Below are 23914 nucleotides of genomic sequence, written 5' to 3' on the forward strand. Positions count from 1 at the left end.
TTGATTCATTTCTGCACGAGATTAAGTGACGTTATTAAGCGAAACGTCCACTAGAGAGAGCTGCGGTCTCATACTGTATATGACATTTCGTGTCATGGCTAGAAATCTCAAGAAAATGTAACGTGAAACGACATGCACAACGCTACGTAAACATTTTAATCCAGATTGTTGTGACGTGATTTGGCTAAGCATCATCCTACAATAAATCAATATATTATGTCAAGAAAAAGACCTGTTCATTTATCACACTGGTCAAGTCAAGTGCATTGCATTCTGGGATACGGTGGCAAAGGAAATTTGGATATTATATGCATAGACACATTTGCATATTGTGGCATAGTTTACTTTTGAATAATAATTTTAGTATGCTAGTATGCTATTTCAGACGTTGCCTCAATAGTCATCATCAACTTTATTTCCAGACTCATGGTCCAATGAATACATATACAGATACTAACAGTAACACATACATGACAACTACAAAACAATAAAAAAAAACAGTGTTACACTGTTGTACACCACTCTCACTACTAAGCAAAAACAACAAACCTGGTTTCAAAAACAGCTCACACCAGCAGAGGGAGTGAAGTGAATCTCAACTAAAGGACTATCTGTGCAGTGTAGTTTTCTTTTAGCACATCATGAACTTAAAAACATGTCTCTCCCGCATTGACAACAAGAACTATGTGAGAATGCTGTTTGTAGACGACAGCTCAGCATTCAATACCATAGTGCCGACCAAACTTGGTTTGAAGCTCCAGGCTCTGGGTTTAAACAGATCCCTGTGTGACTGGATTCTGGACTTCCTGTCAGGCAGACGTCAAATTGTCAGAATAGGAAACAATACTTCCTCCCCACTGACTCTCAACACCGGTGCTCCCCAGGGATACGTCCTAGGCCCACTCCTCTACTCCCTATACACACATGACTGCATTGCCACACACAGCTCTAACGTCATTGTGAAATTCGGCAATGACACAACAGTGGTAGGCCTGATCACTAACAACGACGAGTCGGCCTACAGAGAGGAGGTATGCAGGCTGACACACTGGTGTAAGGAGAACCAAATCTTGCTCAACAAAACCAAGAAGCTGGTGGTGGATTTCTGGAGGCAGGACAAGGAACACAGCCCCATCACCATCGACGGGACACCTGTGGAGCGGATAAACAGTCTCAAGTTCCTTGGGGCTAACATCACTGACGATCTCATGTGGACTGTTCACACTGATGCAGTGCTGGAGAAGGAAGACCAGCGCCTCTTTTTTGAAAGACTGAAGAACAGCTTTTTTCATCAGGCTATTAGAGTATTTGTAGATATTTACAATAGAAACGTTTGCATTTAATTAATGCAGGTGGTTTGGTAATGAATATATTTCTTCAAACATTAAACTTTTATATGGAATTTATACTCCCGAACAAAAAAGTATATCATTTTTAATAATTCGCTATTACATGTATGCGTACAGAAGAGAGAGCTTATAAACGTAATTGTACAGCTACTCTATTCTATTGAAAAAAGGGAGAGCCAAAGGCACATTGAAGACACATTTTGCTTTTATTAAGACATGGTTCTGCAAAGCATTTATTTCCCATTTTTGAAAATTTAATATGCATTTAGATTTGAAAAAATATTAGTCCAGTTAGTCAATACCACATTAACTAATACTGTCTGATGAAAACCACAAGCATTTAATAAACTTCAACAGTAAACATCAATAATGAAAACAGGTATACAAAATTTGATCGTTTAAGTTTTTTTAAAGACAGACAGTAAACATGAATATGTCAGAACATTAATAACTTAAATATTAAGCATTTCACCGGCAGCATGTTATTTACAACAAATGTGAAAATTCACTGAGCTATAGATCTCAATCAAATCTATTAGCAAGATAATACACATTGAAACTTCAAAAGTAAATAAAGATGCTTAATATATTGCGTTAAGGCATAAAAATCCATTTTAAATTGAATCTCATGATCGCTTTATTTCAAGCATTATTTACAAGATCACAAAACGGTACCATAAAACATATTTTGTTGTGGGATTGGTACAAAAATCATTCTAAATTGTGTTATGTCTGTAGTAACTGTGCCTGTTCATCTCCCACATGCTAATGGAAACAAAGATGAACTGAAACTCATACCTAACACAGATACAAAAACAAGTTTTGGGTTTTTAAACCGTCTATAAACCAAATTACCACAATAACCACATTCATATCTGACCTACAGTATATGAAAACGACACACCGCTATACGTAAAGGAACTAAAAGTGACATGTGCCAGGTAGGAGGCAGCTATTTATCTGTATTATTTAAAAAACGGTGTGATCAGAGCAACCGCTGTGACATCACTACAAAAAAAAAACATGAGACAGAATATTAATTCACACTGTTTTATGTGGCTTTTCGCTGTGCTATCATGTGCAAATGCTCTCAAGTTGGGGGGGGGGGTTAAAGAAGAAGAAGTGCATCACAGTGGGTTAAGATACAACTGTACAACATTTTGAATAGCAAAGACGTAAAAACAGTAAAGTGGACATGTTATTTTAGATTAGGTAGTCATGTGGATTGTTTTATTTCTTCTTTAAAACTGAATTGAATTGTATCATTATCATAACACTTTTAAACAGAATCATTTTATTCTGTTTTTATTAACTTTCTGAATCATTCTTTTAGTATTCTCTAATAGAATTCTCACACAAATTGTAGGACTACATCTTTAAATTCTGTGTAACTTTTAAACTCGCATACTCCACGAGAGAAATACGTCAATGCATCATACAGCCGCAGACAAAATGAAGAGGGCATTCCAAATGTTAATTTAATTCGCATTTTTAGATGCATTGTGGTCATTCCAGTCCAGTGTCTGTTAAATTTCATCAAAATCAAACCTCAGGAGTGACATAAAGTCATCCAACAGCAGAACATGACAAGACACACTGTGAGATCCAGATCCAAAATCCAGGTTATTACAAAAACATATTGTTTTTACTTTTAAACAATACAACAGTAATATTTCTACATGTATTTAGGAAAAGTGAATATGAACTTGTTTTCTTTGCAGTATTTGAATTCTGAAAAGATACAGAGCATATTTTCTGTTATTTTCACCTGTTTCTCGAGTTTGCATTTACTGCAAATAAATGCAAATAGAAACAATATTTTTATTTGGAATTTGGGAGAAATATTGTCAGTAGTTCACAGAATGAAACAAAAAAGATAATTTTACCTAAACACATACCTGTAAATAGTAAATGCAGAAAAACTGTTAATAATTTTGAAATGGTCTCTTAATTTTATTCTGCTGCTGTATATCTATGTTGTCTATGACTAGTCATGTGCTGAAATTCTGCTCTTCTTTTAAGACTTAATAAAAGTAATTGAAGGCTTCTAAATCAAATATGATCTTGAGTTTTCATTTTCGCTTGCTAACTTGGTAGTCGTGCGACATAAACAACAGAATTTAATGACTCGTATCGCTTCATGCAGCTTATTAAACTTCCTGTTTTTATACAGAAGTTACAGGGCGAGATTTAACAAACTCCATACAAATCCTACAAACATTTGTGTGATGATGAATAATGTGGTCATGTATTACTCAATATGCTCTTTTAATTGGTTCGTTCTAAAACAATCTCGTGGTAATTGCAACTAATTCCATTCTAAACATCGTACGTTCTTGTACGATTCACATCGTAGGAAGTCATATGGAATCATATGGAACAAACAATCAGGTTGTTTGTTCCTCAAATCCGACTAAAAGTGCCAAATACAATTAACTTAACTGAGGAATAAGAAATACAGAAAGCCCTAAGGGGAAAAACCACACTGCACGACATAAACTGAGCATGTGTGCAGACTAGCTAGTGAATTTCGCTCGTCTTCTCTCAACATTGCGAATGAGGTCAATATGGGAAGCTTTTCATCCAACCAACCACATGACAATATTCGACCATCAAGAAGCCAGCCTATCATCACGTATATGAAGAGTTTGGTTCCAAAATGAGATAACTCCGTTTTTAAAATTTGTCAAAAATCTTCTTTTTTATTGTGCATTCCGATTAATATCAATTAAACTGCAGTTGGTTTGTTTTGATTGAAGCCATAATAACTCAGCTAACTAACACAATAAAAACATGATAACATAATAAAAAACATGATTTTTGAATTTAAAAAAATGGAGGTTACGCAATAACCTCAAAGTGTACGCATTAGCAAAGAATTTTATCCCATCCCTTTATCAAATCGACGTCTGTTTGATCATTTGCATATATCACATATATCAGCATACAAAATGTACCATCCACTAACACTTACCATTCCAAACTTAACCTGTTGCTTTTGTTATGATCTTTAAAACCTCTGGCTTCCCTTAAAAACTGATCTGCTTTTTTCAGCTTCTCCATCGCCGCATTAAGCAAGATCTCAGGACTCGTGCTCTCCTCTGTTTCACTACTCTGTCCGGTTGCAATAACGCTCAGCAGCTCTTCAGTCTCTGCGATCTCAAACGACACTTTTCTTTGCAAGGCCTTCACGTCACTTCCGTGCGCTTTAGACGGTCTCTCTTTTTCCTCGTCCTCCGTCTTCTCTGTGTTTTGAGACAGCAGTTCTCCCAGAGATGCGGATCGGGCCTTGGAGGAATGCTTGAGGGTTACGGTAACGTGATTGGGATCGTTGGCACCTTGGTTTGGAGCCGAGCTCTCGGGGGTGACGGTAGGCATTTCTAAGGACGGCTCTTCCGAACTCTCGGCTTTTCCGTCGGATGGGTCTAGATCATCCTCGCTCGTCTCGCCATCAAGACCCTGGGAGCTGCCTTTCAGCTTGGCGGTGGATGGCGTAAGTTGGTCACCAATCTCTGACTCCTCTCCTGAGTGCTGACCACTGTCCAAAGACTTCTCCTCTACGTCTTCAGTTGGCTCAAGTTTGGGTTCTGGAGTTGTGGTGTCTCCTTTATCTAACGACTGCTCCGAGACTTTTTCTGAAGATGGAGTGGTGATGATGGTTAGGACCGTGGTGTAATTTTGTGGGGCGGAGCTTTCCGTTTGGACGGTTGGCTTTAATGGCTTTTTGGGCAGAGCTGGAGGTCCAGAGCTCTTTTTAACAGGTTCAGGGGTTACAAGCGGTGTCACATTGAGCTGGAGAGGTTCGGTTGTAACGTCTCCAGGGCTATCTGATGTCTTCTGCGAGTCTTTCCCTTCTTGTTCAACATGTGGTTCCTTTGATGCAGCAGTGGGCGAATCCCACATCACGACTTGAGGCTTTATAATCTTGTTAGTTAGAGTGAACGGCTGGTCTTCTTTCTCATTTTTCTTCGGAGAGATATCTGGCGTGTCTTCACCGTCCACCTCTTCAAGCTCCTCTTGAGTCTCCTGTCTCTCTGTTGTAACTTGTTGGTTGGGTTTCATATGTTTGGATGGAGGAGCTGGGGGTTGGATAGTCTTGCTGGATGGTGTTGGTTCAGAGATGTCTGAGCTCTCGCTGTCCACTTTACTGTCGGAGGAAACGTCCTTGGTGGAGACACAGGGTTTACTCTCCTTCGATGGAGGCATTGGTGGTGTAAGAATCTTCTTTGGAGGTGTAGGCTCCGTAGGCTCCTCACTTTTAGCCTCATCCTCCTTATGGTTATCATTGGGTTTTCTGTCTTTCGATGGAGGCATGGGCGGCTTAATAACCTTCTTCTGGGATGTGGATTCTTCATTGACGTCCTCCTCTGCAATGTCCTTTAGGGTCAGAGGCGGCTTCAGAGTTTCAGTTTGTTTGTCATCTTCTGTATTCAAGCAATGAATTCCATTCAGCTGGGTAACATCTCCATCCAGGTCCAGCCTTATAATTCCATCACTTGTTACACTCGCAACCTATTTAAAAAGTATATAAATACATTTAGATGATATTCACATGGTTTATTTTTCTTCAACATGGCAGAAAAATGCGAATTTTTGCACGTGTGAAATTAGTCACGTACCTCCTTCATGTGTATTCTGGTCGGCGGTCTTCTGCTACGGTTCCCCTTCGGCCGAGAGCGTGTAACATGTTCTAAAGAGCAGCCTTCATCCACTTTCACCTTAAAAAAAGGGTGAAAAAATCCAAGTATATTCGTGCATTGAAGTTCTCCAGGGTTGTGTTCACAAGCTGGTATGTCAACGTCAGGTGCGTTCAAGTCACTTTCATCGGGACATCGGTGTACCTTTTTGTTTAAGTTTTTTTTTAGGGCTGACAAGAAAGTGTTGGGCAGAGATAGGGGAGCGGGTTCGGCAAAGGACTCGAAACAGGAATCGAACTCGGGTCGCCGTAAACGCATTGGCGCTGTATATTGCCACGCTAACCACAGGGCTATCGGCACACCTTCTTTTAAAGGGCTCCTATTTTGCCTGTTTTCGTGATCCTGGTTATGTTTTATTGGGTGTAATATAACATGTATCAATTATTTGTTTTAAAAAAAAGCAGTATTTGGCAAATATTTTACCTTTATTGTTTACCGCTGTGCTTTGCCTCCTAGAAACGCTGCGTTTTGTTCCTTGTTTAATGAAGCCCCTCCCTCCAAAATACATAATGGACTCAGATTGGTCAGCTAACCCAGTGTGTTGTGATTGGTTAACTGCCCAGTGCGCATTGCCCGGAAATCCCACGCCCCTTACCATAACGGGTAGTTGCATGTGCTCTGGTATATTCTAAGGGGCGATTCACATTTCACATCTTTTGTGCGCGCAAGTTCATTATTTTAAATGTAGATACGCGGCAGGCGCAAATAGGGAGCGACGAGGTGCGCACATTTTTCTAGGCACGTCGGCGCCGCATCGAGATGGAAATAGTTAAACTTTTCAGAGTGCTGCGTGCACATCGCGGGTCATTTGACTAGAGAAAGCGGTGCGGCACTCGTTTTCCGCCTGATTTTAGCCCCAAAATGTGAATCGCCTCTAAAGCTATACACAGTAACAGCAACAAACGAATCGATCAGAAACCTTTTTTCAAACTTTAATGGAGGCCTGCTAGTGTGTGAAAGTGTGCATGTGTAAAGTCAATCCTTGTTGGAGATCGCGATTTTATTTCATACTAGGATAAGGATGCAATGCCCATATCTACTATGGCGAGGGACGGAACACGGAGCGGTACTGTTACATAAACAGTAACGGTGAATTTCCACTACAGCGGAGTGTGCCGCTGGCGACGCATTTGCTTTGAGGTGTGTCATTAATTTTACGCTAACACGCCTCCAAAATTAACCCACCATTTGCAAGCAGTCGGAAACAAACATAATTTTGGCTTGCATACTGTTTACAGCGATTGGCTGTCGCCCAGCGCTTGTTGCTTGATATTTGTTAATATAAGCCCAACTTTTTGACACTCTCGGCAGCTCCCAATGCATTTTCCGCCCCGCAGTCGGCCCCATAATGCAACACGTGAGCGTCAAGCGCAGCTCTCATACAAATGAATTGATAACGCTCGCTCTACTCCACACGCTCCGCGCCAGTGGAAATTCACCGTAATAACAGTAGCGTCAGTTCAGATCCGAAATGGATAATAAAACAAGCAGATGGACAAGGAGACATTTGCAAGCAGGACTCCAAAGGACATGTTTTTAGAGGTAATTCTGTCATCATTTACTCACCCTCAAGTTGTTCCAAATCTGTATATATTTCTTTGTTCTGATAAACACAGAGAAAGATATTTGGAAGAATGCTTATAACCAGACAGATTTTGCCCCCCATTGACTCCCATAGTAGGACCGGTGCAACCGCGCCTACACCTTGTGCCTGCGTGTTTGCAGTAATGTGACAGAAATGCCAGTGATAATAATATTATGTATTCCTCTTATTGTTTGTATCACCAGCAGTAAAAGAAATCAAGCATACTTTTGAAAGAGTAGGTCTATCAAAATATATTTGTTATCAGTTATAACCAGCATGAAGAGGAAAACGAACCAGTAGGCTATCAGTGTTTATTAATTAATTTTGTTTTTCTATTTAGTTATTTTATTTATTCGATTTCAGTATATGTATTTCTATATTGTTTTTGAACTGTTTTGTTTATTGAAACGAAACTGTGCATGTCAACCAATCAGATTGAAGCATTCAACAGCCCCGTGGTATAAAGGATTTTAATGCACAACGTGAAGGCCAAGAACCACCCGACGCAAAGCGGAGTGCATTAAAATCCTTTAATGCACGGCTAGCTGTGGATTATTACGCTTATACCATGGTTATTTGCCAAGTTAAAGCTTTTATCGATGTTTACAGTGTCATTTTAGATCAAACAGGTGAAAATGACGGTTATTTTGTCAGTTAATTTTAAATGTAATCAAACTGACTGGAGCTACCCGTGCGCTAAAGGCTTTTAATGCACACCTTCCAACCAATCAGAATCCAGTATTCAAAAAGACCATGGTATAAAATCCTTTAATGCTCGGCTATCTGTGGTTTATCCCGCTTATACCCTGGTCATTTGCCAAGTTGAACCTGTTATTGATGTGGTGTTATTTGACAGGTGAAAATGACAGTTATTTTTGTCAGTTAATTTCAAATGTTAATCAAACTACCCTTGCATTTTAATGCACACCTTCCAGCCAATCAGAATTGAGTATTAAAACAGACCACGGTACCATATTTTGTCCATAAATCTTATTTTGTTGTAAATTAAAAAAAGTAAATCTGACTACTACAAAATGTACCGCCAACTACAGACGTTGCATGTTGTTAATGTTGTTTATATGTCTATGTGGTGTTTAAAATATGCTTTATAATATGATAAACCATGAGCAAATTCATAATTTTGAGCCATTGTGGAGTATTTTCTCCATAAAACTGCAGTTTACCAAAGACAGTTTAAAAATGCAGCCACTGTTAACGACATCCTAACCCTGTAACCAATCAGGTTAACAGATTTGAACCAAGACTCCGACTTTAAGACTCGGCACTGAAACGCTGTTTCAGCTCTGCTTCTGCAACACAAGCGCACACTGCTCACACGTCAACTGAGGCATCTATGTGACTATAATCAACGGTCCGAGCTCATGCGATTATATGGAGGCGGGGCTCATTTGCATATTCATGAATCTGTGTATACTAAATGAAGCAAGGAAGTGGAGTTACATTCAAGTCATTTTAAGGCATGAAGAGATTATTATCACAGGAAAAACTTTTACATATGCTTTACATATGCTTAAAGATGAGTTTTAAAAAATGAAATGTTCGAATGCAGTGGGACTTTAAAGAAAATCCTGAACTTCCCAATGGTGATTACGACTTTGTGGTAGTGTGTATGTGCGTAAATACGATCTGTTCGACATGACTTGAACGCACCATGTGTCTAAATCAGGCAACACCAAATTTATTCAGTAAATTGAGTAAATAGTATATAGATTATACTGTAGTATTAGCACTTGAAGATAAACTGAAGGGTTTTTTGTGGTAGTTCTATAAGGTTTGCCTGTAACCAATATATTATTATTCTTCATTGCTAAAAATGAACTGTGTGACACCCCTATCCAAAAACCAAGAGAAATAAAAGCTGAATAAGGTCAAATACCTCATCAAAAACTTTATTTTTTGCCTTGTTTATTCCTTCACTGAGCGCCTTGATCCACGCCTCTTTCTCATCAGGAGTTTGTGCCTGAAACTTGACATCTTGGACCTGGAAACATTCAACGCAACAGCTTTTATACACATTAAACATATCAAATATCAATTTTATCTAGAAAATGATCAAAGTTCTCCTTTCTATTATGCAAAAAATATGTAAATCCCTAATTGTCGTGACAGAAATCATCAAAATGACCTGAGGTAGAGAGTAGGTTCTCTTTGTTATTGTTCATGGGATGTTTATTTGAAAGGCCCATTGTTCAACCGTGTTGGGTTCATAAGTAGCATCCTGTATACAGACAGACCCAGCATGAACCTTTCAAGTGCATAAAAACAATAGGTACTTTTCTAAAGTATCCTCTTGTCTGTGCAAAACCTGATGCCACATTCTTAGGTTACTCACCATCAGTAAATACTAGCCACCCCCACCCCCAGGAACTGTCTCTGAGATATTTTCATCTCTCAATATGACTTGGGTTCAGTGTTGGGTGTAACTAGTTACTAAGTAATTAGTTACTGTAATTTAATTACTTTTCCTTAGAAAAAGCAAAGTAAGAGATTACTCTTATTTTTTCTGTAATTTAATTACAGTTACTTCTCATGTAATTGAACTAAATACTATGTAATATATTCAATAGTAGAAATGACATAAAAATGATAAGTCTAACTTTAAAATGTATGCTTTAATGTATCCTTCTCACATTTGTATACTTTGGTAAGTTAATAAGAATAATTTATGAAGTTATTTATTAATTATTTGAATGAATTAAAAGAGCCGTTTCATGTCTATCCTTGAATCAATTCTAATCAAGGTTGATGAAGGATATAGAAAGTAATTAGTAATAAGTAATTAACTACTTTTTGGAGAGAGTAATTTGTACAGTAATCTAACTACACTATTGAATATGTAATTAGTAACTAGTAATTCATTACTTTTTCAGAGTAACTTACCCAACACTGCTTGGGATCCTCCTTTTATGTCATTTTTTCTCTCATACTGTTCGCCCGTAATAAAAGCAATAGCACATCTCATCTCAATTATATCTACACCCCAAATGATGTGGGACTTTCATATATTTAACATTATGGGTGTGTACAGCATTACTATTACCATTGCTCAACCTTTAACCCTAAATATTATCTAAGCCCCATAAAATCTAAAGTTCTTCAAGGAGGGCGTGCCTACACAGAGTCTGAAGCAGGAGGAGGTAAACATCTGGCCTGTGTTTAGTCTTTAAACTCTTTTCAAGAACTACAGTACACGTGCATTTGGGTAATAAAATATGAAGCACTGGGCTGTGGAGTGTGACTCATACAGCTGGCTGCTGGTCACATTGCTCAGGAGAGGAAAAAGTGACACGATGCCCTGGACGCTCTTTACACACACACATTTTCTCTTGACATCTGCCGCGCTCTCTGCAGCGCTCCAACGCAGTCTCGTCATCTGTTAGTAATAATGCATATTTCGCCTGTTAGGTATCTTTCGCATTCCTTCAGACCTTTCCAACATCCAAGACTCCTTGATTTCAGCTTGAACTTTAGACAGTAAATACAGGATACAGTAGAGAGCATTTTAAAGGATTGCACATGTTTACAGGGTTATTTCTTGAGTTTGCAATAGATGAGACGCATATATGCGTGGCCTAAGATTATGACGTAATGTCCTGGGTTTACCCAACGGCAAATGGCAATACAAAACAATACAAAGTTAACTTGATCTAAATCAAACGTTTCTGTAAGATAGTAAAATCATGGATCTCATTCAGTAATAATTGTGTACATTATTCATATTTACATGCCCGTTTGAATTTCTAACTTGAAACTTGAAAACATTTAACCAAATTGACAACATGTGCAAACACACATGAATTTGTTTTTAATCTTGTAGTAATGTTGATGATTTCTGTGAACATATTTGGTTCTTTTTCATGTTCATAAGACCCTAAAACTTGAAATAGCATGCAATAATAGTGAAATTGTATTTCAATATTGAGTATGTGAGTAATGTGTTTGTGTGGTCTATATTATTTAAAAAATAATTCATACATTTACAATACATTTAAGTATGAGCCACAGTTAGTTTTGTTTTCAGTTTTATTAATATTTAGAATGTGCTTTTATTTTATATTTGCAGTTTTGATTTTAATTTTAGTATAATTTTCAGCAATTTTGTTATGTGCTTTTGTAATATTATTTTTTATTTATTAATTATTATTTTAATTTCAGTTTATTTTTATGAACATACATTTAACACGAAATAAGTTGCTATATTACTAGCCAGACCGCTAAGCAAACACAGACGGTTAGTTAATTTCAGGCCAGGCGCGTGTGTCCGATGAAACAATCTATAAGATACATTTATTTTATTTTTAGTAAATAGCATTTTTTTGTATTAGACACGACGTCTTTAAAAAAAACAAATATACTAGGAATTGACAATCCATTGGTTACTATATTGGTATACTGTATGTTCAATATTTTTTTCAATTCAAATTTTAGTTTTTTTCTTCTATACCTTGGTGAAAAAAAACGAATCATTAATTAATATTTTCTATCATATAATAAGGTGTTACGTTTTTTTAAACAATAGAAATAATAGTTTAGATGATGTACAGTATATCAATCATTAGATTTAATTATCCACTATGATAAAATTATCCTTTGTTCATTTATCAGAACTGGCCATGTTTTATCTAAATTTCGCACAGTGCAAAAATACACTTTTCACTTAAAAGCAAAAAAAAAAAAAAAATGCTGGCTTGTGGGTGTTTTGACAACCACAAGTATTTACATAGTCATACAGGAAATCTTGCTAACCCTTGCTAAAGGTTGTCTTGATGTAGTTCTACGCTGTAATCTAAAACAGGAAGGTTATCGTTTCTTATCTCAAATTTGTCAAGTGCAAAAAAAAATGTCTTATGACAGTCAGCACGAAAAGCAGCATCATTCAGCGCATGCAAAAGCCGCCCTTTCACATATATTTTCTGCCATCAAACGTTGAATCCAGTGAAGTCATGTGTCATGTGTCTGTTCAGATATGTCTCTGATTCATTACATTCAGCACAATGAGCCAGTGTGCCTCCAGTGCGTGCCATATTGAGCCGCTGATGTCACGGCCGAGGCCCAGCCATCAGCCACTGTGTATTGCATTGTCATACCAATGACAGTCACTCTTTATATCACATACAAAGGAAACGGCAGTCTGATATGACTGATGTGGTGCTGGGCTGCAATGCTCATTATTACCTTGTTGCCGCTCTTGGGGTTTCGTATCAGTACCAGTCTGTGTTTCTTCTTGAATGCACTTTTTAACTCGTGACAGTTCTCATAGTTGTCCAGGTCCAACTTCTCCAGGCATGTTTTTAATTCCTGCACAAGAGTAAATGTGTACAAACTGTGTTACGCAGACAATCGCTGAGGACACTTTTTGGGGTTATTGAGCAAGAAAAAAGGTTTAAGCATAAAAACATGAAGTGTAATACTGCTTTAAATTGTTGTTGTTCAAAAAAAAGAAAAAGTTTTCTGTTTAATTGCATTTTGGTTTTTCTGAGCAAAAAAATAAATATCATTCAGTTTTCTCTGATTTGCAGAAGACGCCCACTAAAATGTAATTCAGTGTAACAATCTTGTCAGGCATATTTACAACAAAAATCAATTTATGACAAGTTACTTTCACCCTAAATGCTAATTAGTTGTCATTTTACTTTTTTTATTTGCCACTATCCTAGGTTTTGCCGATTTCTCAATAATATTTTTTTACTTATTTAAACAACAATAAAATGTAATATGCTCCCTTATTCTTTTATATATTTGAATACAAGTGAGAATAAGCATGTTGTTTGAATTTGTACATAGATATTGGTAACACTGAATTACAATGTAACATTATTTCAACCAAATTTTGACATTTTATTCTCCAAAAACTTTTTACTTGCATTTAATGTGCTATCTATGGACATAAAATCACTTTTGTAAATTTCTTTTGTTGGGGATCTTTGACATGAAAATCTGTCTCTTTACCTCACCATAATTTATAAGCTTATAATAATCATTAAGAAGTTTTTAATTATTCACGATTTTGTGGCAGTTTGATGTCATTTAACATAAAAATAAATACAACGAGTAACCTGTAATTTTACATTTCAAACAGAGGTGGCAGTAGAGAGGCTAAAGTTACAGACTGCGCCTTTAACGTTTTCTAGGGATGTAACGATTCACTCAGCTCACCATGCGATGCGATTCACGATTCTGATCTCACGATGCGATTTATTCACGATTTACTCACGATTTATTTAAAAAAAAATGAGTTGAAACAAATTAGAAATGAACAACTTCCCTTGCATTATTTCTTAAATGCTTCACGTTTCTTTGCATAATAAAATAATGTTTTATTTCAAATAACAAAAATAAACTGCGATTTTATAAAAAATTAATAATAGAAAAAGTCTCTTTAATATAAACAAACTAATACTGTCTGTGCTTTTCTTGGATTTTTTTGCATTTAAGAAATATCAGCATGTCCACGTTTAGATTTGCAGTGAAAATAGCAGCCCCTGCTGTTCAAAAAATGTATTGCGATTCAGTTCAAGCCTCAACCGATTTGAATCGTCACTCATTATAACCGATTTTCAACCGGCTCACGGTGAATCGTTACATCCCTAACGTTTTCATGTATGTTTTCTGTTACTGCTGATTCTCTTAAAACATCTTAAAAAGTCTTGTGTGTCTATGAAAAGCAACAGGGATATTAAAGAGATATCATTTTTATTTGCCCTGTGAGAGGGCCGGCTTCACAAGGCTTTATTTATGGCAAACATTACCCACTCAAAACCTCTCCGGCAAAATAAATCAATATAAATTTCTTTAACTATAAAGCACAAATTGCTCATGGTAATTCTAAACTCTAAAATCTGAAACTTCATCCCAGCTGTGTTTTAAGATGTAATATTCTCAGTGCAAATCATTACTGACGTCAACATGAAATAAAAATGTCATCAATAAAACCCTTCTTAGTTGCTAAAACATATAAATATTCCTGATCCTATCCAATGCTTGTCCTTCATTAAAATGTAATAATTTCCATCCTTGAACCGGCCTTAGTGCCTCATGTTTGGATCACTCCCTCTAATTACAATGCAAGACATTTCTGATGGTTAAAAGATGAACATGAAGTTACTCTGAAGCGTCACGCAACAACATTAAAAATGGAATCTCACAACAATGTTTTTACATGACAGACTTTTTGTTGTACCTCATCTTCATAGATGGCGATCTCAGACCTGTCCAGTTGAATGTAACGGTCTTTATAGCTGCTCAAGAACTTCCCTGAAGACTTCTTCAACCATCCAGCCTTCCCAGCACATTTCACCTCTTTGGGCTTGGCCGGCTCCTCTTTCACGCCCTGTTTTGCGCAGGAAAACCAAAATCAGCATTTTTTTAAGAACCAAAGTTTCAGTTTGACTTGGCATGAATTTCAAATATGAACTCGGGAGAGAGCATTCCACAGGTGGGAGGATGAAGCATGCATCATTTTTGGGCCGGCGTCTTACGACCTTCAACACCTTTTATATCCTTAACAGAAAGAACTGCTGACGCCTTCTTTCCACATCTGTTCTTTTTCATTTTTATAACCGTCTTATAACTTACATCTCGATTCTTCATTCGATGCCTAACTTTTGATTTTACTTTTACAATGCACAAAACGCACTTCCGAGTGCAGATGTCGTCTTTTCGAATATGTAGAGTAATACACCCGAATGCAACTGTATTTGGAATTCCCAGACTTCGACAGGAGTCTATGTGAGGAAGTTCCTCAGGATGTGTCTTTAGAGGGTCATCGGGCTGTTTTTCCACTTTCGCTGGGCCTTTGGAAAAAGCAGCTTGTGGTAAAAAAGGTACAGCTGTGTGAGGAAAGAAAATACGGAGAATCGTGCCGGAGTTCTGGATCTGGGACTTTCTCAAGATACCAACATGGCGACAGGTCACTGCGGTGCCCTCGCGGTGTCTCTGCCGGGTCGGGGCGATGGGGACGAGGGGTGGGGGTGTGTGTTGTGTTTCGGCGCATGAGGGCGGCTCTTTGTTTTCCTTGTTCTGTTTTTGGGTTCATTTAGAGCACAGCGGACAGCACATCCCAACACGCTCGCTGAGAGGGACTTTGGGTGGGACGGAAAAATCTATATTGTAAAAAAACAGATTGCAGTCAATTTGGATCTGTGCTGCAGAGACGGCCCTACGCTTTCACGAGAGCAAGCACAGAAAGAGAAAGCAGACAGTTTCAAATGTAGAATCAAACAGGAAATAAGAATAAACGCTTAACTTTAGCTTTAACCTAACAGGAAGGTCTTTTAAAGAAACCCAAACCTCATAGTGCTACAGTAGATATCAACTAATGATCATTTACAGAAGACAAAACTTTGTCAAAACTGTTGCTCAAACACACAGTTGGCATTTACAGAAACCCTTAATTCTCATTATTTTATAGTGCTTTGGCATCTTTTGACATGGGCCAGAAAACAACAACTTGTAACTGCCCTAAAACCCACTCTGAACACCTTAGCAACCGCATGTGAAGACCCTGGCAACCACCCAAAAAACCCATCGTGGTGGCAAGTTTAACACACTCAAACACCATTCACAGTTGATTCAGAAGGTGTGCAAATGTTGCGTGCGTGCTGAACTTGAGGAGTTTCCCATGAAGATAAAAAATGTTTTTTACTTTATTTATAGTCCAACAAGTTACTATGTTAATGACATTTGTTGACCTTTTTGTGATTTTTGATGAATCCATAAAATTTGGCATTATTATGTTTGCTAAATCAGTTCTTCAATCATTTTCGATTAATCCACTAAATTATTTTTGATTAACGAGTTAAATAACATTTAATTGCCTGTAAAGTTTCTTCGATTATTCTTTTAAACGATTTTCAATCAGTTACATTATTTTTGATTAACCAGTTAAATAATTTCCATTCATTTGTTAAATTATTTTTGCTTAATCAGTTACATAACTTTCATTTAATCAGTTACATTTATTTTTGATTAATCAATTAAATTATTTTCAATGAATCCATTCAATAATATATCATTTAACTGTCATTACGGTAGCTCTGGGCTGATGGGACTGTAGGTCTGAATCTTTTATAGACAGTTCCTAACTTTTTAGAGGCACAAGGGTAAGAAACGTAAATGAACTTTGACTATATTTATGGGCCATTTATAGACTAACTACGATGTATAATTCCGCAGTAACAACATATATAAACGTTTTGTGGCCCAAACTTAACTTTGGATAGACCTCTGCAAAGAATAACTGTTAAGAACTGTTAAACAGTTAAGATAACTGTTGAGTAGTTTTAATTTAATAAAATTAAAATACAATAACATATTCATGAAATAAATTGCTATAACCAAACACAGACCAGAAGTTAACTTCGAGCCAGGTACGTATGTCCGATGAAACCATCTAAATGCTTAATATTTTACAATGTTCATTTGTTACAGTCCTAAATTATAATCTTTTGCACAATTTATAACATTCTTCAAATGTGTTCTCTGCACACAGACACACATCTCACTTTTACAACATACTACACCATTCCAAACACACTGTAGTCGATCTGAAAGTATAACTCTATACTTTTCGTCCCATGCCCTATGACAGTTTATTTCCCTGAGATGAATAATGATCTTTGTCATTGCTTCCCAGAAATAATGCCACTATAATATCAACATTTTTATTGTCTATGTTTTGTTTAGCAAATCTTCTTGGCAGCATTACTGGCCATATTTAATGAAAATAAACAATGGAGCTTTCGTTCAATGGGACTCATTCATGAAACACGCGGAGAACGATTTTTCGAGAAAGTCGTTCTGGATGTTCGGATTCATGAAAATGTTCGTATTTTCAAAATGTTCGTTGGTAAGAACATTTTTTACGCCTGCTCCCTGTCACGTGTAAATGGTGCATAAAACATTCAAGCGTTCTGTATTCTTTTAGACAAACTGATGACACTGCATTTTGATGCACGGTGTATCATAATGATATTTCATGAGTTTCTTTACCCTTTCTTGTTTCATTTTTAACTATTTAACTTTGGGTAAAACCCAGAGCTCGTCACTGTCCCTTTTAACACAGCCGTCCAATCACAGTGGAGGAGAGGCGGGACAAACACTACATTGACCAACCATCATACTTGTACAACACAACAATGGAGACGTTAATATTAATGGTTACTGCATTTTTATATTCAGTAATATTCTTCAAAACAAGATACTAGTAACATGTAACTGTCGTGGATATTCCAAATCACAGCAACCAATGCGTCTATGGAAATACGCGCAGTGCCTCCAAAGCGTTCTCAAGCGCCACCAGCTGGTCATTTTCAGAAGAGCACCAGGTATTGTTTCAGCTGGCTAAAAACGCTTCGGTGGACACAGTTTAATTTATTCATTAATTGTCAGGCTGGCATATAGCCTGTTAGTCTCTTGTGCATTTATGCAATATAACGTAGCCAAGGATTCTACAGCACTCATAGATACGTCATTTTGCGTAGCGGGGATTATGCTAATTATGAATTAGCGTGCACGCGCGCCCTGTTTACGAGTGATTGGAGTTCACTACCATACACACATTTTACTATCAAATCTGATGTTTACGAAGAATTTGTGAATCCGGAGGAAAGCTTTCGGGAAGGTCCGTTTTACGCGCAAATTATTCGGAATTTACTCAAATATTTACGAATGTTTCATGAATGAGGCCCAATGCATTTACGCTTGTAGGTGCAATAATTATATGGCTTAACCCTGCAGTCACTTATGTGCAGCTATGCATTCATTTGTAAATTTGTGTATTTTGGCACCAAAGCATTTTCTTGCTATGAATGTGAGTCACCACCAGGTAAAGATGGATTATGTTCTGCGGTGGACTGTTTCATACACATGCACACACTTTCATGCGAGTTAAAAATAAAAAGCTGTGAACATGCTGAAGCCACTGCTAATCTAAATATGAATCATCTGTTTCTCAAGACCCATTATGGCTGAAACCTAAACAAATGAACTAAAGTTTTGTGTCAAATGATGTTTATGCATTTAATCTGCTGTGAATCTATATTCATATATACATCTATATATTTTATATGTGAGTATTAATTAACATACGTTAGACCGAGAGAGGAGCAAGCATGTGAGACTGAGTATGAAGGAGAAACACAGAGAAAGATAATCACACAGATCAAGACGACCCAACACCAAATCTTATTATTAAAAGGGGTGTGACATCCTTAGTGTTCCAAATATCTTTTACTGTGTTCATCAGAACAAATCAATGTATACACATTTGGAACAACTGGAAGTAAATGATGTTTAAATGTTATTTAAAAAATTAGATTTTTTTTTAGATTTTAGGGGCAGTTGTGGCCTAATGGTTAGAGAGTCGGACTCGTGACCAGAAGGTTGCCGGTTCGATTCCCAGGGCCGGCGGGTAACAACCGAGGTGCCCTTGAGCAAGGCACCTTACCCCTACTTGCTCCCCGGGCGCTGCAGTGATAGCTGCCCACTGCTCCGGGGGTACGTGTGTTCACTACTCTCTGGATGGGTTAAATGCAGAGGTCACATTTTGTTGCCTTGTACCTTCGTACATGTGCAATGACAATAAATTGAATCTAAAATCTAAAAAAAAAAAAAAAATCTAAAAAAAAATTTCATTTTTGGTTGAAGTATCCCTTTAAAGGCGGGGTGTCCGATTTCTCTTAGCCGTTGTTGATGTTCAAATCACCAAAACAAACACACCCCTTACCCCGCCTTTAATATATGCAACTACAAGCCATCCTCCTCTGAAAAACAACCCCGTAGGTTAGTTTGTGCTAGCAGTTTTTTTAACACCTATAGTTACATTTAAGTGCCCTCTAGTCACCCTAAAAAACCATCAAGTGTTATTTTGTGTGTGTGGTGATGACATGACCTTTATATGTTGTGGTTCGTTTATAGGTTATGTGTGAAATTGTGAACCAATGTTCAATTTGCAGATTTTGCTTTTAGATTCATGCATGTGGAAAGCGCTTTAAGCAACTTACAGTGCATTCAAGGTATACATTTTATGAGCATGCATGTTTCCTGTGATCGAAGCCATGACACATGCACTGTTATTCAATGAACAACTGCGATAAAGAAAACCCCAAATAGGTGAAACATCTTCAAAAGAGAATAATAAAATGGATTGTATTGAAAGGAAGTGACAAATGACATATTCTTCTTATGGGTTGGAGGATATGTTCTTAATTATACAACAGTTTTAGTGCTTAAATCTGATGAGAGATGTTTCAAGAATGATGACACAAAACCGCCATGGGACTACTGTTTTGTATCACTTCGCCCTAGCAACCATTAAACAATACTACAACGGGTATCGATTCCTCAGTCACATGTCATATCAGACTAGGGTCGTGATCTCTCTTACCCATTTGTGCATTTCATGTTATTATTTTTCAAATGCACTGACAGCCCTTGTTACCTTCTAAGTGCAACCTGCAAACAAGTGTGTTCACAAGTTCTAGTATACAAAAACTTGTCCGAAATCTCCTACAGAGAATACAAAACAGGAATGAGACCAAAGTATAAAGAGGAACCAATGAGCTATGTTTGAGATATGACAGGAATCAAGAAACTGTAACCACTATAGTTTGACCAAAGAGTTGATGTGACTTTCTTTCTACAGCAGAACACAAAAGAAGATATTTTGGTCACCAAAATGCACTGACCTATTGACATTTAAAAGATCTTCTTTTGTGTTCCACAGGAGAAAGAGTCCAACACAAACTAGCCAGAATAATAAACTGGGACGAGCTCTGAAACCTCGCTAACAGCTTCATTAAGAGGCGAACGCTGGGAGATGTTCATAAAAACTCACTCTCTCTGCTGTCTGAAGTCTATAAACCACAGAGGCAGCCCCACAAACACCAAATTTGACTGTGACCACCACAGCTGCTCTTTGTCTTAATGTCATGTCAACCTGGCTGGGTTTTTTCCATGCTGTCATTATGTTTGGATAAACGTGGTGGCGAATTGGCCGTGTTGTACATAAAGGTTTTCCAAGACATGGATGGATTCCCGACACAAACAGTCCTCCAAAATCACATTTCATGTTAAGACTTCTTAACCTCTGATCAAGGCAAAGCACACTGAAAGGCACGTTGTCTTTATCTTACCGAAGTTAAATAAAGATTCTGTCTGTGTACACCACATATTAACTATGCCAGTTTCAGCTCGGCCATCTATTGCCACCGGTCTGCGTTACTTCCTCATTTCACCATTTCCTGAAACAACATCTTCACATAGTAAGAGGATCTGCAAGCAGAATTTATCTTTTTGGTTCGCTCATAGATGCATGCACATAAACAAGGCTTCTTTTCCCATACAGTTTTACCCATATAGGCCTACACATAGAGTTAAAAGAGACCAAAAAATCAAAAATACAACTATGTCATCATTTATTCGCCCTCATTTCGTTTGAAACCTGTATATGACTCTTCATTCAGTGGAGCACGAAAGAAGGTATTTTGAGAAATGTGAGTCCATACAATGGAAGACAATGGGGGTCGGTGTTGTTTGGTTATCAACGTTCTTCAAAATGTCTTGTTTTGTGTTCTGCAGAAGAAAGAAAGTCGTACAGGAATGGAATGACACGAGGGTGAATAAATGGTTTTGGGGTGAACTATCCCTTTAACAGACGTTTCACAAACGTTAAGAACAAGTTTCTACACTCCTGGGTGGATGGATGGATTGATAGATGGATGGTAGACAGATAGACCCATCCATTCATCCATTAACTAAAAACATGTCACACAACAAGAGTTGTTGGATGCAGATGAAGGAAAGGGGTGTAATTCACTTCCTGGTGTCAATCAAAAGCTCCATCATCTCGATCAGTTGCGCTGATGTAAAGAAGTTCGTTTATTAACACGTTATAACCGACGTATTGCCTTCGCAACGAGTTCACTTCAGACGCTTGAAGTAAACAAGTGATGCTCAAAACCCAAACACTTGTTTGCTATCATGCAACTTGACTAAAAACAATGTCTAGGCCAACGAGTCATGAAGACTTTGCAACAACCCCGCATCACGCACGACATAAATGTAATATTGGGTAGTTTTAAACAACGTTCTTTGTTAAATGCATGACTCAGATGTTTCGCATATAAAATATCATTTACAAAGCAAAATAGAAAGCTTGATCAAATACTCACATCTTCCATTATATATATTCTTTATATACAAAAATCCCGTTATGCGCAACAGAAGCCGCTCGACGCCGGAGTTTATCTCGGGTTAAAAGTGACGAATTCTCCTGTTCTCGACTTTCTCACATCCAACATGACGCTGAAAAACAAGGAACTCGGAGTCTGAAATGTAACGGTACTCGCTTTTTCCTCTTTCCACTTCAGCAGTGTAACAAGTCTCATGCTTGAAAAAAGTTTGGTTTCCGGTAAGTCCCCCGAAAAACCTCTGAGCGCTGTGAGGCCAGGGCTGTGTCTCACATCCTAGTGAGTTGCCTACTTAGTCAACTTCCCGCTTCATCGAAACGAGTCAGATGCTCGTGCGTAAGTTTGCCTATTCCAGATCTCGCATTTCTCGCAAAAAAGTCATACAAGTCGAGTTCTGGAGGTGCCGAAAATGATTTCGATGACAAAAATGTTGTCTAGAGGCAGGCACCCCGTTACGTTTCCAGACACACAGTCTTGTTTAATACGCAAAGAAATGTCAGTGCATGCACTACTGAGTTTGGGCTCAAACTTTGACGAATGCAGTATATAAAATGAATAGTTTATTGTTCGTATTTGCATTTGTTTAAGGCCACTTCAGGTACTGTAGTTTGTAGTCTTGTCAAATTAGGGAAACGTAGAATTGATTGGTAGATATTATTAGAACCTCTTTGATGCAAATTTCACGTAAGCACATGTATGTATATTATATACACAATATAAGCTTTAATATAGAGGTAACCTATTGTGAATGAACCTTTATGATTGGATTTAAAACTTTTAAGAGTTTTGAAAATAAAAATAACAAATAAAGGACAGAACAAAAGCATTCATTTCAATTTCAATGTGATTGCGTAACTACGGCGTTTGCAAAAAAGTTGCATTTCCTGGGGGCGTGGCGCGCATCATGCGTCATCATTCTGCAGGGAGGATGCAACCAGCTTCCTAATAAATGATACACAACAAACACAGAATGACAGATCAATGACTTCTTGCCCAGTGCACAAACTCCATTTGTGTTAGATTACACTTAATTCATCCCTTTATGGCGGCGCTACTGAATGTTTTAGAGAAAGCTAAAGTTTCTAACTTCATAGAAAAATAAAGAATGGTATTTGGAGACAAAACATTGTACTGTACATTTAAATATAATCATTGGTTGAATTCAATTTAATGGAGGGCAGGATTTCCATCCAATACATATGTGTAGCTCCCACTCATAAAAACTCATTCTCAATTCAATGAAATTTAATTAAGTTGGTCCAACTCAATTTGAATAAATACGGTTTAGATGAAACCTATAGAATCATACAATGAAATGTATTTTTGTCAAATAGAGTTCCGTTGAAATGTATATGTTTATGTGTGATCTTGTCAAACTCAAAATAAAACACTGGAAATGGGGAAACAATTATTGTGTGTCTTGTGTTGTTCCACTATAGAGACAATTATTTAAACAAACTAGCTGTGACCGTATATACAAGTACACATTTTAACAGTTTTTCAAACAGTTTTAATGTTTCTTATCAAAACCATATTGCAAAACCATTCACAAGAATTCTATACTTTTTATACATTTCTGCTGTGTTTTTGGAGATATGAAACCAATTTACTTGCTTGGTCTATAAACACCATGCACTGTGCTGTGTTTTTCTTATTTTCTCCTGTAAAGCTGCTTTGGAACAATGCACATTGTGAAAAGCGCTATATAAATAAAATTGAATTGAATTTACTACAACATTTCTCAAGTGTGTAAAATAGCATATTTTTTGTAGAAAACACAAAATTAAACCACTTTAATGATATTTAAATTAAATAGAATTTGGTTCTGGATATTCATTTAGGTGTTAGGGGCAGAATTTAATATCAGTCAGATTTTAATGTAACTCAGCATCATTACCCATTGAGCCACTGTCACATGAATGTTTGACACTCTGCTAAGTGATAAATAATGTTTAAGAAAATCCTTGTTAGGTTTGGGAGCCATCTAGTGATCGTTTTATATATTGTAAATGCAGTCAGCATTATTTATCTTTGTAATATGATGAGATATTTTACATGGCTGCAAGTGGACTG

General features: G+C 37.3%; 1 protein-coding gene across 1 annotated transcript; it reads right to left on the minus strand.

The window, feature by feature from the left end:
- Nucleotides 1-1556: 1556 nt before the first annotated feature.
- Nucleotides 1557-22117, minus strand: plekho2 (pleckstrin homology domain containing, family O member 2). The gene is made up of 6 exons (XM_057338860.1): nt 21824-22117; nt 14833-14982; nt 12828-12950; nt 9529-9633; nt 5969-6067; nt 1557-5861 (listed from the first exon to the last, which is right to left on the minus strand). Exons 1-6 carry the CDS (start codon nt 21830-21832, stop codon nt 4320-4322), a joined length of 2028 nt encoding a protein of 675 aa, XP_057194843.1. The 5' UTR covers nt 21833-22117; the 3' UTR covers nt 1557-4319.
- Nucleotides 22118-23914: the final 1797 nt, after the last annotated feature.

This window comes from Triplophysa rosa, linkage group LG1 (assembly GCF_024868665.1).
Source record: "Triplophysa rosa linkage group LG1, Trosa_1v2, whole genome shotgun sequence".
NCBI lineage: Eukaryota > Metazoa > Chordata > Actinopteri > Cypriniformes > Nemacheilidae > Triplophysa > Triplophysa rosa.